This window comes from Chiroxiphia lanceolata, chromosome Z (genome assembly GCF_009829145.1).
Source record: "Chiroxiphia lanceolata isolate bChiLan1 chromosome Z, bChiLan1.pri, whole genome shotgun sequence".
Lineage (NCBI taxonomy): Eukaryota > Metazoa > Chordata > Aves > Passeriformes > Pipridae > Chiroxiphia > Chiroxiphia lanceolata.
In genome coordinates, this window is record NC_045671.1 from 12,910,111 (window position 1) to 12,925,716 (window position 15,606).

General features: G+C 36.0%; 1 protein-coding gene across 1 annotated transcript in view; it reads right to left on the reverse strand.

The window, feature by feature from the left end:
* HCN1 (hyperpolarization activated cyclic nucleotide gated potassium channel 1) overlaps positions 1-15,606 on the reverse strand; it is a 200,641-nt gene that overhangs the window by 89,578 nt on the left and 95,457 nt on the right. Inside the window, exon 3 of the mRNA XM_032676121.1 lies at positions 3,353-3,514. Within this exon, the coding sequence (XP_032532012.1) occupies positions 3,353-3,514 (162 nt within the window). The remainder of the gene's footprint in view (positions 1-3,352; positions 3,515-15,606) is intronic.

Genomic DNA, 15,606 nt, shown 5'->3' on the forward strand with positions numbered 1-15,606 from the left:
ATAGAAGAAGATTACTGTGCTTTTCTGTTTTTGTGCCTCCATGGTTTCAATTGCAAGTTTTACTCCTAATTTTCTAAGGAACTACTGGTTCAAACTCTGAGGCATGATAAAGATGTTTGGTCTATGAGTCATTATGGAAGTACTCTAGTCTAAAGCAATGCAGATCAGAAAGCTGACGATAAATCACACAAGGAGCAGTAGATAATAGGTTTTCTGAGCCAAGGAGAAATTAGGGAGCATCTTTAGGAAAGTCTGTGAAACTTCTTCAGAAAAGACCTTTTTTGGAATGAAATCCTAGTGTTAAAAAAACACTAGGAATGGCATCAAAGAGCCATATTCCCTCATAGAGATAATTGACTGCTATTTTGTCTGTAGTGGATTGGCTCAAACATGGCTTAAAGTGAGGTGGAAAAACAGCTGCTACTTACTTTTATATTATATTTACCAGTATCCCTATTTTTAAAGACAAGTGCATTGATAGCACAAGATTCTGCCTGTCCACAGTACTCAGCACTAAAGTACAATCAAATGGCAATAAAGATACAGAAGTGAGCAAGTGAGCAGGTGGGATCACATCAATCAAAGGAAGATGTCAGCTCTGGCAGTCATTTCACAGCAACATGAAGGCCAGTGCTAGGAACTGTCCAAGAAGGTTAAGCTGAGAGTACAGATACAATATGGGGTCATAATTATTATTACTGAAGAGAGTATACCAGTGGGACCTGAACATATTTTGTTAAATTACTTAGGCTGTAGATTGGTACAGTATTAACCAGTGGTGATCCTATTTCCTTTTACAGAGACAGCTTTCCATTTTATAGTCTCCTTCATGTTGCACTATGACTTTCCTAATATCCTTTCAAAGACAAAAATCCATCCAATTTGTTTCACTTTAATTGCATTCAGTGTCATTGTTCAGAGAGGAAGTAAGCGAACTGCAGCTTCGTTTCATTTTCCTACACCTTCGCAACATTAAATTTAACTTATGGATTTTTTTTTACAAGTTTTTATAAAGTAAACCCACGAGCATGCCTATGGAATTTGAATACTTTCACGTATCAGTTCAAAGAGAAGAAACAGCTTTCAGGAGAAGGCTTTTAGAAGTTCTTGCACTGCACAGCCTGAAGCAACTAATGTGCAAGACAGAAGGGAACTGCGGACTGGAAGAAAAGGCTAGGCTGTGTCAACTGAGGAAACAGCACAGCACCCTCATGGCATCCTCACTTTCTTTATCATCACATTATCTGCAAATGCTCTGGCTCACAACTGGCTTACATTTTAGAAAAACTAACTTTTTCTGGCTGAGCACACATTGGCTTGAGTAAGTCTTCAAGCCAAAAATCACAATGAATAAGTCTAAAATCTTACTTTGAGTCCAAACCCCCGTATCACATGCAGTCAATTCATTAACGAAAGTTTTACAATTCATACTAGATTAGATCGTTACAGACTACAGCATATGAGGGTAGCAAAGCACCCCTCTTGCCTAAGCTCTTGTAGTATCAGGAGCATGAAGCCCTTCCAAACTCTAAAGTTAGCAGTCAGTTAGATTCTGAATAGACTAGAAAAGCAGATAACCATGATCATCATCATTATCATCGTTCTATTTCCTCTATTATTTTAGAGGGCTGAGATTCCATGACTGCTTCTCCATCTGTTTTCAGTGCTAAAGAATTATTTTTCAGAGCATGGAAAGCAACCATGAAATGTCTCATAACACCACGACGTGGTCAGAACAAACATCTAGATGTTTTCCTCAAGAGATGTCTTAAATATGCTTCTGATTCCAGGCTGGCAGTCCACAACTCTTTCTCTTGCCAGTGGCCTAAAAGACTGCCTACACTGTGAACATTATATTCAGACCTCTCCCCTATGTTCATTCAACAGAAGAAATTCAATAGCCTGACAAAAAATTTTTAAAGGTGCAACTTTCAGAAAGGACCTTTCCAAGAGTATGTGGCCAGTAAGAATAGAGTATTGTTTCCATAAAAAAAACCCAAGTGTGGGTAAGCTGAAAGAAGAGTCTGAGCACATACATAGAGTTTACAGCCCTTTTTATTGAATGTAGCTCTTACGAAGCAAAGAGAATATAGTAGTTCAGTGTTCTCTAAAAGTTAAATACTTCAATTCAGTGTAATCCAAGCCTTCCTTTCACTTGTAGAATGATTTTCATCCAGATCTTTAAAAAGCTGGTAGAATATGTACCCTTTGTAAATGTGAATGGAAGATGTTAGAAAGCAGAACCCAGAATACAGCAGAATGGAAAGATGTGCCAGTCAGCATCGTGCTGACCTACTTTTATTGTAGCAATCCCACCTCTGAAGATATGTCAGAATTTTTTTTTTCAGAAAAGCAGCACAATGAGGTGTCACCAAAATGCTGCTTATCATTAAAGATGTTGCTTGATGACTGCAACTACTTGTCTCTATGACTGACAGTCTTAGTCAAGGAGCTTCCACATTAATGTGCAGTATCACATTCCTAAAGGAACAAATGCTATTATGGTTCTATGATAGAAATACGTGGGACTGAGCAAGATGCCCATCTACAGTAAACAGTGCTGGTTTATGGATTCTAAGATTGTAAAAACTGGAGAGACACATGTTTTCAGATGTCCAATGAGAGAGTTGCTTGGGCTGCTTCTTTTTGCTATAAGCCCTTTTCAACAACATTTTCAGTGTAGTACGTATAAAAATGTCCTCTATATTGCTGTGTTATCTGACTTGATAAAAACCTATATTTTTCACAGCCATTGTCCTTTAAGAAGAATATCATTACTCTTCCTTATAAATAACGCACAGTTACATTCTGTCCTTGAACATTCTGTTCCCACGCAGAAGAGTATCATACAACTAAATCTATTTATCTTATTTTACTTAGAAAAATTTCATGTTGACCTTTAAGATGGGAACAACGGATCATGAGATGACCCAGACATTATTTACAAAACAAACTGAGTATAACATTAGATGATGCAAACAGCAATAATATACTTTCAGGAGCATTCTGAAACTACAGACTAAACTGAAACCACTGGTGAACTGAGTGTTCCATATTTCTTTTGGTGTTTTTTTTTTTTTAGGGAATGAGGGTTAACAAATTAAAATTACATTAAAACTGAAAGTATTTTCTGGCTCATTTACTGACCGTGAGTCAATATCATGGTATTGATGATAAGGACTGCAAAACAAACTTAAGTTCATTAGCAAGTGAGCCAATAAAATATAGAAGTAACCTTGAATAAATTGCAGGGCAGCATATTACTAGGCATGTAGTTTTACACTAAATTCTGAAGCTAACTGTTTAGAATAGTAATGTTTAGAAAGCACAATGAAAAATGAACAATACTTACAACCATACCGTTTAGGGACACCCAGCAATCTGGTGGGAAATCCTGAAGTAATGGTACTAAAAACTGTAGACAACCATCCCAGTGGCACAGCAGGAGCATCATTCCAATGAGATTAAAGATTCTCACCACTGCACTGGCCAGATCATACGTCATGTGGAAAATCTGCAGACAGAAAATACAGATGATGCACATGTTGCAAATCAGAAACGCAAATAATTTCATCCTTATCAGGTAGGTTAAAGGAAAACAAGTATCATCCTGAACTTCTAAAAAAGCTGAGGTTTCTCAGCAAGGACCATTAATTTGAGCATGGTAATTTCAGCAGAGAACTATGCTGACACACCTGACTCTTGGCTGCAAGCCAGTGTTATGTAAGCTGCTGAAAAAGGCATATATTGGATAGAAGTCACCTGCTAAAGTGTTTTCTTAAAGCTTACAACTCCTTTCAACTGAAGCAAGACTCACAAATCAAAAAAGCTTGGTAAAGCTAGTGAAACCATTACTTTTCTATGAACTTGGTATTTAAATACTCACAAACTTGTGGGAGATTTAATGATCCCTTCAGAAAATTCACTTTTACATTTATTACCTTCTTAAAAGCAAAAAAATCTGAGTGAAGAAACAATATGAGTAGTGTTACATTTTTTGACTTCTATTTCTATACTATTTGCATGTACCACTTCACCAAGCAAAAATCACAAAAAGATAGTTAATTGCTCTTAATCATTAGCTATTTTCCTAAAATACTGATAATTTTATGCCTACTCACCTGTAGTAGCTAAGTTTATATTGAACTAATACAGTCATTTGGATTTCAATATATTCCTCCATTCTTATGACAAAAAAATGTTTGCATATCAAAAGTGCCTTACAGAAAATCACACATATAATTCTCAAAAACAACACAGACATTTTCAAGTTTGTGATGGGCAAATTTGTTGGGCAGAATTTGCATGAACAGCAGCAGTCAGCTGTGAAGTAGTATGGAAAAATACATTTAGCACTTTTCTGCTATATTGGTTTCAATGTATTTCCAAGATGTAAATACAGACATATTCTTTACTTATCAATAATTCAGTCTACTCAATATAAATATATAACATTTTTATATGCATAATTATCACTATGCAGGTGTTACATTTAGAAGATGAAGAATGTCCAGTTGTTATTTCATGGAATTTTAAGCTGAAAATACTATTTAATTGTATGGACAGACATAGAACTCAGAGGCTTTAGGACTGAAAACATCAGACTGCGAGAGGTATACAGGCATACCGGCACATGACATTTTGTATTTGTAAATAAAAGAATCCACACATGAAAGACAGAATATTTGTATCCTAACTTTTATATATCTAAACTACAAGCAGAGATTAAGTATCCACATTGTAAATGAGTGCAAGTACAAATATGGAGAGCATATTGCGGTGTCTTTAATTTCCTGTTAGTGGGATTTGGTCCTTGTTTGAAAATGACAGTGTATATTTTGAGTCCCAAAATGCAAAACCTGCATATTAGAAATATACCTCAGACACTAACTCTGTGGACAAAACCTTTTTCAGTCTAGGGGACTTTAAGAGAACATATTCCAAAATCCAGTTTGACAATCATTGGAAATAGATACTTGTAATGTAAGCCTTATCCAAATACCATCTAGCTGCTGCCAAAGTTGAGCAGATGACACTGATATTTAGGAGATACTTTAAATGGAAAGAAACAGAAAGTGTCACCATTATACATTTTTCTTATTGAGAAATGCATTTTTGTTACAGCTATTTCAATAGTTTAAGTTTCAGTAGCTGATATGAACCAAAATAGTGGACGTGTGCACTGAAATTATTTTAATTTAAAGAACTGGAAAAAATAGCAAGGATTACTACTTGTTTGGAACATCAGCACGCATTCAGGTTGTACTTTGTCTATATGGTTACTATATTATAACTGCAAAGTGCAGATAATTCCTCATCACAAAAAAATTTTCAGTTTTCCTTCAAACTTCCCATTAGGCTTTACTGTAAGAGACCCAGGGGAGGATGAGGTTCTCAAAACTCTCCAGAGACCAAAACCCAGCACTCACATATACTCAAGGCTCCTGAACCCTTATCCTGCCTCTGCAACTATGGGCTTAGGCATTATGCTGTAGGGTTTGGGCTCTGCAAGGACTGTTCTATCTTGTCACTGTTTTCTTCAAAGCTTTTTCATTAGTACTGTGGCTCTACAGAAATGGTCACATACTGCAAGAACGAGAACATGTTGAAAATTTTATGGGAAATCAAATCCATCAAAGGAAATGACTGCAACAGTCTGTGTACAACACTGCAACCTTCTATCAGTTCTGAAACTGTTGGCTCCAGAAATAGTTCCTGGGAAGCTTAGTGTACAGTGTTAAAAATGCATGAACATATCTGGGATATTATCTAGATTGCATAACATAGTAATGTTTTATCAGCTTTTCAAACATACTATACTTTTATCACTAGTCTTTTGCTTATATAGTTTAATATTTATATACTCTATCCTAATATCTGTGATAACTCTGTATTAAAGAAAAGAACTTAAAAAAAAATCTTAGGCAAATGTTGAAAAACCTTTTAAAAAATCTCTGCCTGTTCTTCCACCAGCAAATAATAGTTGATTTTTTTTTGTCAAAAAAGGCACCTCTTATGGCAATATGTGTTCGGTTTGAAAAAAAAAAACCACCAAAAAAATACTCCAAGCATACTTTGTACAAGGTAAATAATAATATTTGTTCACAGTATTTTATTGATATATTTACATTTGGGGCCTGGTAGGAGTGTGGTTTTTTTAATATTAATAGCCAAAATGCTTTGCGGATTGAAGTCAAATATTGCATGTTTAAAGTTCTTCCTTTCAGGAGTTGATTGAAACAAGAATAGTAAAGAAGTCATCTTTTTATAGTATTTTTTTGTAATCACAAATTACAGTTCCAGTATTAATGAGCTAAACCTCATATTAAAACTCATTAAAACTCCTAGGAGATGTGTGAAGTGTAGTTTGCTAGGAGAGAAGCTAGAGGACAGGAAGTCAATGTCACTTGTTTAGGCAAATGGTGGCTTGTCCATCAGCTGCTTCTCCCATGGGATAGGAAGAAATATAAGACCACAAATCAACTTAACTTGATTTTGTACTATGGATGTGTGGTCAAATCTCTCTGTTTCAATGGATTTCTTAATAAGATACTATTCATAACAGAAATAACTCAAACACTTGCACATAAGTTAGGTCCCTAAACCCTTTACTTATGTAGTTAAATATTAAAGTGCCTGTCCATCATTAAACACTTACCATCCAAAAATGCCATGCAATTAAGCAGGAATTACAGTTGTAAAACACATTTGAATATCTGGCCACTTTATTTAGATTCCTAGTTTCATACATAAATATTCAGCTTAAGCAGAAGGAGTTGTAAATTTTGGACAATGCATTTCCAAAAAATTACCAAAGTGACATGAGATTACTGCACCTGAGAAAAAATTAAAATTCTCTTGAGGACTAACTGTTTTCACACTTTTATTTTACATAATAGGACAGAGTTCATAGATATTTCTCCTTTTTTTGTTACTACTCAGCTTCATTTCAATTACACATGATACTTTTTATTATTATCATGTTTATTTTGGGGGGTTTGGCTACAGTGTTGTCATTTTTCATAGTTTTCATGTACTTTACAATCATGTCTAATAAAAAATGTAGTTTGTGAATTCACTTCTAAGAACTTTCAGTTTTTTCCTTTTCTAACCTTTTCTCAGTAGCCTGGAAATTTTAAATTTTTGCCTGAAGAACTCACAATGCCTCTGATAATGTCTGAAATGAAACCATAGATTAACAGTTTCTGATATTTTGGCAAAGTATTACTTACAGAGTATAAGAAATAGCTGAAGAATTCAGAGTTCACATGTTTTATCTCAGTTTTCACTCACACTTTATTGACTCTTTTCATTCCCACGTAAGAAGCAGAAAGCAGACTATTCCTTCCTCACATTTATAATGGATCATATACTTCAAATCGGTCCAGCTAACCGACTTTTGAGCCTGAGAAAGAAAAACTGTTCCAGTCTTACCAGCCCACTTGCTGAATAGTATTTGAGGGCCGTCATATTAAATTAACAGTGCACATATAGTTTAACTAAGTGAACACAGAATCTTTTGAACTGCTGTTGTGGAACGCATGGGTTACCTCTTCTGCCTTGTGATAAGTGGCACGTAATATTTGTTCAATTGTGATTTTTAATTCAGTTTATAATCACACAATCATACAACTATTAAGATCATCAAGTCCAACCTTTGACCAAACACCACCTTGTCAACTAGACCATGGCACTAAGTGCCACATCTAGTCATTTCCTGAACACCTCCAGGGATGGTGATTCCACTGCCTTTGATTATTACATTCAGTTTAGATAAAAATTGACTTATAAAAATTATTAGAATTTATTTCTAACTGAATAACAACAACAAAAAAATACTTGGGACTTCTTGGAAAAATTTATTCACCTCTCCCATCATTGAGCTCATGCAGACACTTCTTCCATCCTCAGAAGTACTAAAGGTCCTGGGTTTACTCTTCAGATTAAGATTTGCATCATGCCTTGGACAATATGAAATGGCACTCATACCAAGTGAGCTGTGTGTGGAGTCTCAAATATTAAATAGCCACAGTGGGGAGACAGGAAGAGATGCACATGTGCAGCTGTGGAAAGCATGCTGAAAGCAGTACCTAGAGCAACACTGGAACTTCCAGCTAGACTGCAGAGCAGAATAACAGTTATAAAAAAATAAGTTATAAAATAGTATATAAATGACAAGGGTTCAGTATCTGGGTCAGCCCAAAATTATTATGTTTATCCATTAGAGCGCCCATTAAACAGAGATTATAAACCATAGGATCTGAATTTTCCTACTGGAGCTGAATGTTTACTTCAAAGATAGTGGTTGTAACAAAACTCATCTAGAAGTAAAATAATTTAAAAGGGAAAGCACAATGCCTCTTTTTGAGCATCCATCTCTCAATCTTCTTTAAACAATGAAAGGCAATCATGGCTCTTTTGTTTATTCATTTCATATTCAACAAATCGACTTCAAAAGATATTTTTCCTAAATATCACTTGGGATACCATGGGTCTGATTCAACTCCTACCAAAGCCGACTTCTTTGAGAGTTGCAGGTTACTACACTCTACAGTGGAAATACATCTGGCATAAGGAGATGTAAACACATATTGATTGAAATGCCTGCCTATGCCCTCAGGGTAACATTTTACACTCAATTGATTCCTGATATGTGTGCTTAATTTTATTATAAATACTTCATCATTGATAATTCAGTAGTGGGGAAAGGTATATAGCATTATCTAATCCTATTGTATTTGTAACCTTAAGATGATGACAAACGCAAGGATCTGCTTCTGCTTTGGTTGGTCCTGAAGGGAAAACACCAGCTATTTAATAAACAGAGCAAACTATTTTTAATCAAACACATTTGGAAAAAAACCTAAGGCGACTGAAGGCCTACACCAAGACCTTAAACCGTCTTGTCCGGGAGCTGCTTTATGCTGATGACGCCGCCCTTGTCGCCCACACAGAAGCAGCTCTGCAGCACTTAACATCCTGCTTTGCAGACGCTGCTGAGCTCTTTGGGCTGGAAGTCAGTTTAAAGAAGACAGAAGTTCTCTATCAACCTGCACCTCAGGAAGTCTTCCATCATCTCCATATCACCATTGGCCAATCAGAGCTCAAATCAGTTCAGCAGTTTAATTACCTAGGTAGCCTCATCTCCTCGGAAAGTAAGATTGATGGAGAGATAGACAACAGGTTAGCAAAGGCATATAGTGCCTTTGGAAAGCTTCATAAATGAGTTTGGCGAAATAAACACCTGAAGAAAAGTACCAAGATCAGTGTTTACAGAGCCATAGTGCTGTCCACTCTCTTATACAGATCTGAATCATGGGTCATCTACCGCCACCACCTGCAACTCCTAGAACGCTTCCATCAACGCTGTCTCCATTCAATCCTAAACATCCACTGGTCAGATTATGTGACCAATACATCTGTTCTAGAACAAGCAGCAGTCACAAGTATTGAGGCCATGCTGCTGAGAACACAGCTGCGTTGGGCAGGGCACGTCTCCAGGATGAAGGACCACCGCCTCCCTAAGATCCTGCTTTATGGTGAACTTGCCACCGGCTGCTGCAAGAGAGGAGCCCCGAAGAGAAGATACAAGGACTCCCTGAAACAACATCTCAGCCTTGGCCATATTGACCACCATAACTGGTCTACTCTGGCCTCCAACCAGGAGGTCTGGAGACACGCCATCTATAACGCTGCTGATGCCTTTGAGAACACACGCAGGATCACTCTTGAGGAGAAAAGACAACGCAGAAAGAATCGTGCCTTGCAGAATATACCACCTAAGGAGTCTTTCTGCTGTGCCTTTTGCAACCAGACATGCCTGTCTCGTATTGGCCTTTTTAGCCACCAGCGTGCTTGTGTCAAACGTGGGTAGAGACCTTTCCCTAATCTTCATTCATGAAGTCCAGCCATGATAATGATTTGGAAAAAAAAGCTGAGAATGGCCTATTTTATCTGACCTTTAAAATTTGTTACTTTCTAGGTGGAGTCAATCCAACATTAGATTTTATAATAGAATTCCCATTTATTCCAATTCAAGACAGGTACAAATAGAAAACAACTTCTGCAGAACAAAAATAACCAGCACAACAAAATACAAACATGACAGGTCAAACCTGAAAGCATTAATAAACTACTTTGTTGAAGAAAGACTTGGGCAAAACTTGAAAAGGTCACATATAATCAGGAAGCAAAATTTACTTACTATACATCAATTCAGCAATACTTATTTTCTAAATTGGCCAATGCCATACTAAATACTACCTCTCACACAGAGGGCATGACTTCACTGTCAAAATGTGTGACTTTGTTATCCTGTTGTGATAAATGTGTGTGACCTGTCTTGACATCTAAATAGAGAGGAGCAGTCACTTTACTCATATGATAAAAAAAGCAAGCAAAGAACGACAAACCTCAGGATCCTGAAACAAATTATACAGTGCTAATTTTCACTGTTTTTGCAGAGGTGGAGGTCTCCTTCATCACTTATATTGATGACAGAAAGTACCTTATTAGACTAAGATTTTATCTTAACTGAAACAAAGTAAAACCAAACAAAATAGAGTTCACAGCTGTCAGAAAGACACAAACATGCAATACTAACAGCCTGCCTCCATGACAGAATTTAGCTGAAACTCTTCGCCTGAAGTTATAGTACCAAACTGAGAATGACCATATGACAAAAAATACTGAAACTGCACATGATTACAGAGATTGAGAGCTTTCTCAGCTTGAAGTATTGGTCCTTTCCCATTTCTGCATTATTTCAAGCATCAGCATCACCTGAACTTCAGCTCAGGCTTCTTGATGGGCCGAGTATCTCAAGTGACAGCATCACTGGACTCAAGCTGGAGACAGAATTCTGAGTGCAGCACTGAGCTAGAAGGGACATTTATTATCTTTTATAATTATTTATATCTTAAAAAGAAGGCAGCTTGAAGATACAGCAAGTCTCTAAATGGCTCAAAATATTATTTATTTTCTTACTAGCTGAGTAAGAGGAACTGTTTCTCATAATAATGTGCAGATATACTTTGGCAGCAACAAGATAAGAGAAATTCACCAACACTCATCTGCTCACAGAAAGGCCAAGGCAGGGATTCTCACAATGCTGAAAAGGGCAGTTGGAGAAGTAATGTGAATCCTAACTAAAAATATCAGTGCCTATAACTTTTCAAACGTAAGGGCATAAAGTCAGGGACCTGACTGCATTTTTAGAAATTAATACCAGATTCTGAAGTCTGTGTTTCCCAGTTGTAGCATACCTACACAAGTAGTTTTCATCCTTAATGAATTTGAAATAAATGATAAATACCAGACATATATTTATGAAGAAATCTACCACAAAATGTATCAAAAATGCTGAGACAACGCAGGAAGAGCCTTAGAAAGAACCAAAGTCTTCACAAAAAGTGCATGTCTGATAAAATTATTCTAGGATATTTTTGATCATTCAAGTTTGCCAAACCCTGAACAAATTTTTTTCCCTTTTTAAAGCATGACTTTGGAGATAATCACACTCTACCCTCAGCACATTAGGTCTTTTCCTCAGAGACAGGTATTTAAACAAAGGAACAAGGTAGTGCCCTGACTGTACCCGCCATCGAAATGAGTGGGACACGATCCGGCCACCCAGACTCCTGGATCAAACAGTGTAATTCAATCAAAATGAATAAACACAAAGCAGGTACAATGCTTTCAATGCATTTACAAATAGATGGAAAGGAACAGCACATCCAACATATTTTTACAACCATCATTGTACAAACGGGACACATGTAACCAACATCTTTCAATCTCAGTATTTTCCTAAACTTATTTTTTTAATTTTTTTTTAAGATACTAATCTTTTTTAACTTTCCAACTCTGTGAACACAAAATGAAATCAGATACTTTCTGATAGTAGGTGAAGTACTAAAGACTGGATATACACAGAAACTTGAAAGCTTTCTTGTTTACAAAAATTGCATATGAAACTTATTGCTGTAAAACAATTTTTTCACTAGGTCTGTATGTCATAACGGGCTGCAAATATTTCAAGTTGCCTCTCTTGTCTCAAGCAGAACCAGGTTTGGGAAGCAAATGAAAGTGTGTGGAAACTCTTCTCTTGCATCATCCTAACTCCCCCAAAAGTATCAGTTTGAGATTTAAATGGATAGTTCATTAACATCATTAAATAAAATTCTTTTTACTGATGCCTACTCCCAAAGACACATTGCCACATATCTGAGCATCAGACCAATTGTCCTAATTATAATATAGCACTGTAATGATCTCATTGCAAACAACAAAAATAATGAAGAATATTTCTCCTGGGACATTTCAGCTGGTGTCTTACTGAAGCTGTTCAGGTTAATCTTCCAAACATGGAAATAATGGGCAAGGAATTGAAAATTAAAGTCATTATCTTAAATTTCCTGTGGAATAAAAGTTCTGAGACTTAACTGGTTCTGAATGCTTTCTTTTAATAGCATGCAATACCTTAATTTAAAAAGCAAAAAAAATGTTGCTTTATGAGGCACAATTAATTTAATGCTCATAGATTTGGGTTTTAAGATTAAATATAAGCTATGAATAAAATATGTAAAATACCATATTAGAATGCTATATTAGAATCTAAACTTTGCTTTTTATAGTAATCTAAATGAAGGGTTCATAGGCTAGTTACAAAATACTTATTAAAAAACCCTAATGCTATCAGTACAAGTCAAGGCAGTTGATCTGTGTTAAAGTCAGAACTGTTCATCCTTTGAATGCTTAAAGGCCAAAATATATAAAATCGATTTCTTCCTATGAAAATCTTGGTAATAGCAAGTATGATTAAGTCACTCATATTTCATAATAACACATTAAAAACACATAAACCCACATAAAAATCAAAAAAAATAACATCTAAAAGTATATAAATTGAAGAAATTTCTCTTCCAATTACAAAGTAATGATTTGAGGTCTAAGTCAATGTTTCACAATATTCAAAAATTATTTTTAAAATTATATGGCTAATTGAATGACACAGAAAATTTTTACCTGGGAAGTGCAAATGAAGTCTCCAGTTAAAATCTTACTGCCAGTCAAAATCACAGAGAGGATCTCTTTTAGGGCTTTAAAAGTTTAATATAAAAAAAGACCCCTGATGCCTGGGCAGGAACACAGAATTGTAATCTCAATAATTTGCCTGAAAAATTGCCAGCAGAAATGAAGAATTCAGTTTCATGATAAAAAGAAATATGTAGTCAAAAAAAATATTACCATTTAAAAGAAATTACTTGAGAGATTTGCATACCATAGCCTCTCTTCAAAAATACTGCGTTTATGTGGTTTAGGACATACAACAATCTTGAGAAGAAATTTCAAAGGCTTAATTATTCTGGTTTCAATTGTTCGACATTCAGTAAAGATGTGGCTGTCATTACTGGAAAAAGTGAGTGTATGCTAGTATATACACAAACACAATTTGCTCCCAGTTCTGAATACTCAAAAGTTTCTACAGATCTCTAAGGATAGTTTGTGAGTTTAGGAAAAAGTGAGATACTCAGGAAAAAAAAAAAAAAAAAGACAAAAATGTCATACATGTAACATCAGAAAAGAGGAACTACAGTAAGAAGAAATAAGTGTTCTTTTATGGTTCTATTTGGGTTCTTTGATTTTAGTCTGTTTTCAAAATATTTAAATTAGCGCTTGTGTCTTATGGCTAACATTTTTCAGAGTTCAACATGCAATCAACTTAGATTTCATGTTTTAATGCTATCAGTCATAGCATTGAAGAGCTGATGAGGGCACATTTTGTCCAGACTGTTTTCCCACTGTTTTTTTGATAAAATAATATTAATTGATAATATTTTAACATAGTTATTTCACTATGCTAAGGTATTTTGAAAAAGAAAGCCATTTGAAATGAAAACTGGTTGAAAAAGAAACCTGCTAGTGCACAGCAAGCCTAATGTGTAAAACTGTGGTACCTCTCACAATGTTTACCATTATATAGTCCCTGAAAGAAAAGTTTACATTTAGTAATTTTTTTTTTAACTCATACCTCTTTAAACACAATGCTCACCATATGAATAATGGAACAAGACAAATCCACTAGACTGCACTTCCCAAAAGCTGGCTCTGGCTCCCTACCATGGCTTTTGCTGACACTGGAGTTCCACTATGGAGACCTATGGTCTATCTTCAGAGATTAGATCTGAGCATTTCCTGGTTGTGTTCAGATTTTATGTGACTGCTGACTCTTGAGTGACATGTTGTTGAACACTATACAAATAAACACCTTTTGCACAATTACTGCTAGTTCTATGCATGCTCTCAGTCGGCCTTTCACATTCTAGTGGACAATACACCTCCTTATTTCTCCCAGGAAAATCTCTGTATTCTCATGTATTTTGATTTAGCGGTATCAACATTTCTGTTAGCTAGATACTATTGCCAGATCTCCTTCAGAGCAGTATTTAAGTCCATTCTGCATTTGGTAACAGAAATAATCTTGTGTGCACACATTCCTTGCAATCTTGCACCAATCTGCTGCCAGGGATTGTCTGCAGCCTTTTCCAGTGGATTCAAATGGATGTCAAAAAAATTAGCTGCATGTTGCTCCACAGAACTATATGCTCCATCCTGTGTTATGCAAAACCACAGATTTAGAAACAACCAGGGACCTTTTTAGGGGAAACATCCTAGTCTCAAACCATATTGATGAAGGCTCAGTAATTTAAGTTGCTTTCTTACAGCTCATTATTTACAAAAGCAAAAGTGGCAGAATTTTGTCTGTTCTCAAGAGCTCTTCGTGCAGCCTTTTATTCTGACACCCATCTACAGACCAACCTGTTACAAGCACACCAGCAATTAAAGCACCCTCGCTGACATCATGATAGTGCAGATTGGTGCTTGTGTTACCTCTTCCTTGACATCACAGGCTGCAGGTCAGTGCTGTGCTGCCACATAGCAACACTGAGCACAGCACAAAGCAAAAACATCTCTCATTTCACACTTTCTTATGAACCAACTGCATTCACTTGTTGGCTTCTGAGTGAGTTTAGTATGCTACTCCCAAACACCCTTTATCCAGTGTCCTGTTTCTATTTTCCCTGCTGACCCTGAAGTCGACAGTGCAGTCCAGCTGGAATCAAACCCGCTTTTAAGAAACAACGCAACTCATATATGGCAGTCAAAAGATTGGCAGCCAATGAAGAGGACATGTGGTGAAGCAAAATTTGAGGCTAAGAACTTGAAAGAGACATGAACAGAAGGAAAACTTCGGGACATTTCCTTTGGGATATTTGATAGTTTTATCTGCCATTCCCTTTCCATTCCTGTTACAAGATCTTTCTTGTCGATGTTTGAGTGCATTCCTCTACAATACAGGCTGCAATCAACTGTTTTCCTTCTCCATCAGTCTGTTTCTGTCTAGTCCTTATTTTTTACAGCTCTAACCTTCTGATATTTTCCTTTTCTGGTTTCTATATATTGCTCACATTTAAAAGAAAAGAAAGATTGCTAAAGAAGTACCACATCAGTATTTTAAAGAAAAAAGTATCCTTTCTCTTTCTTAATTACAAGCAATTCCAAATTAGTATCACAGTTTTGGCTCATTCTGTATTTTTAAAGACA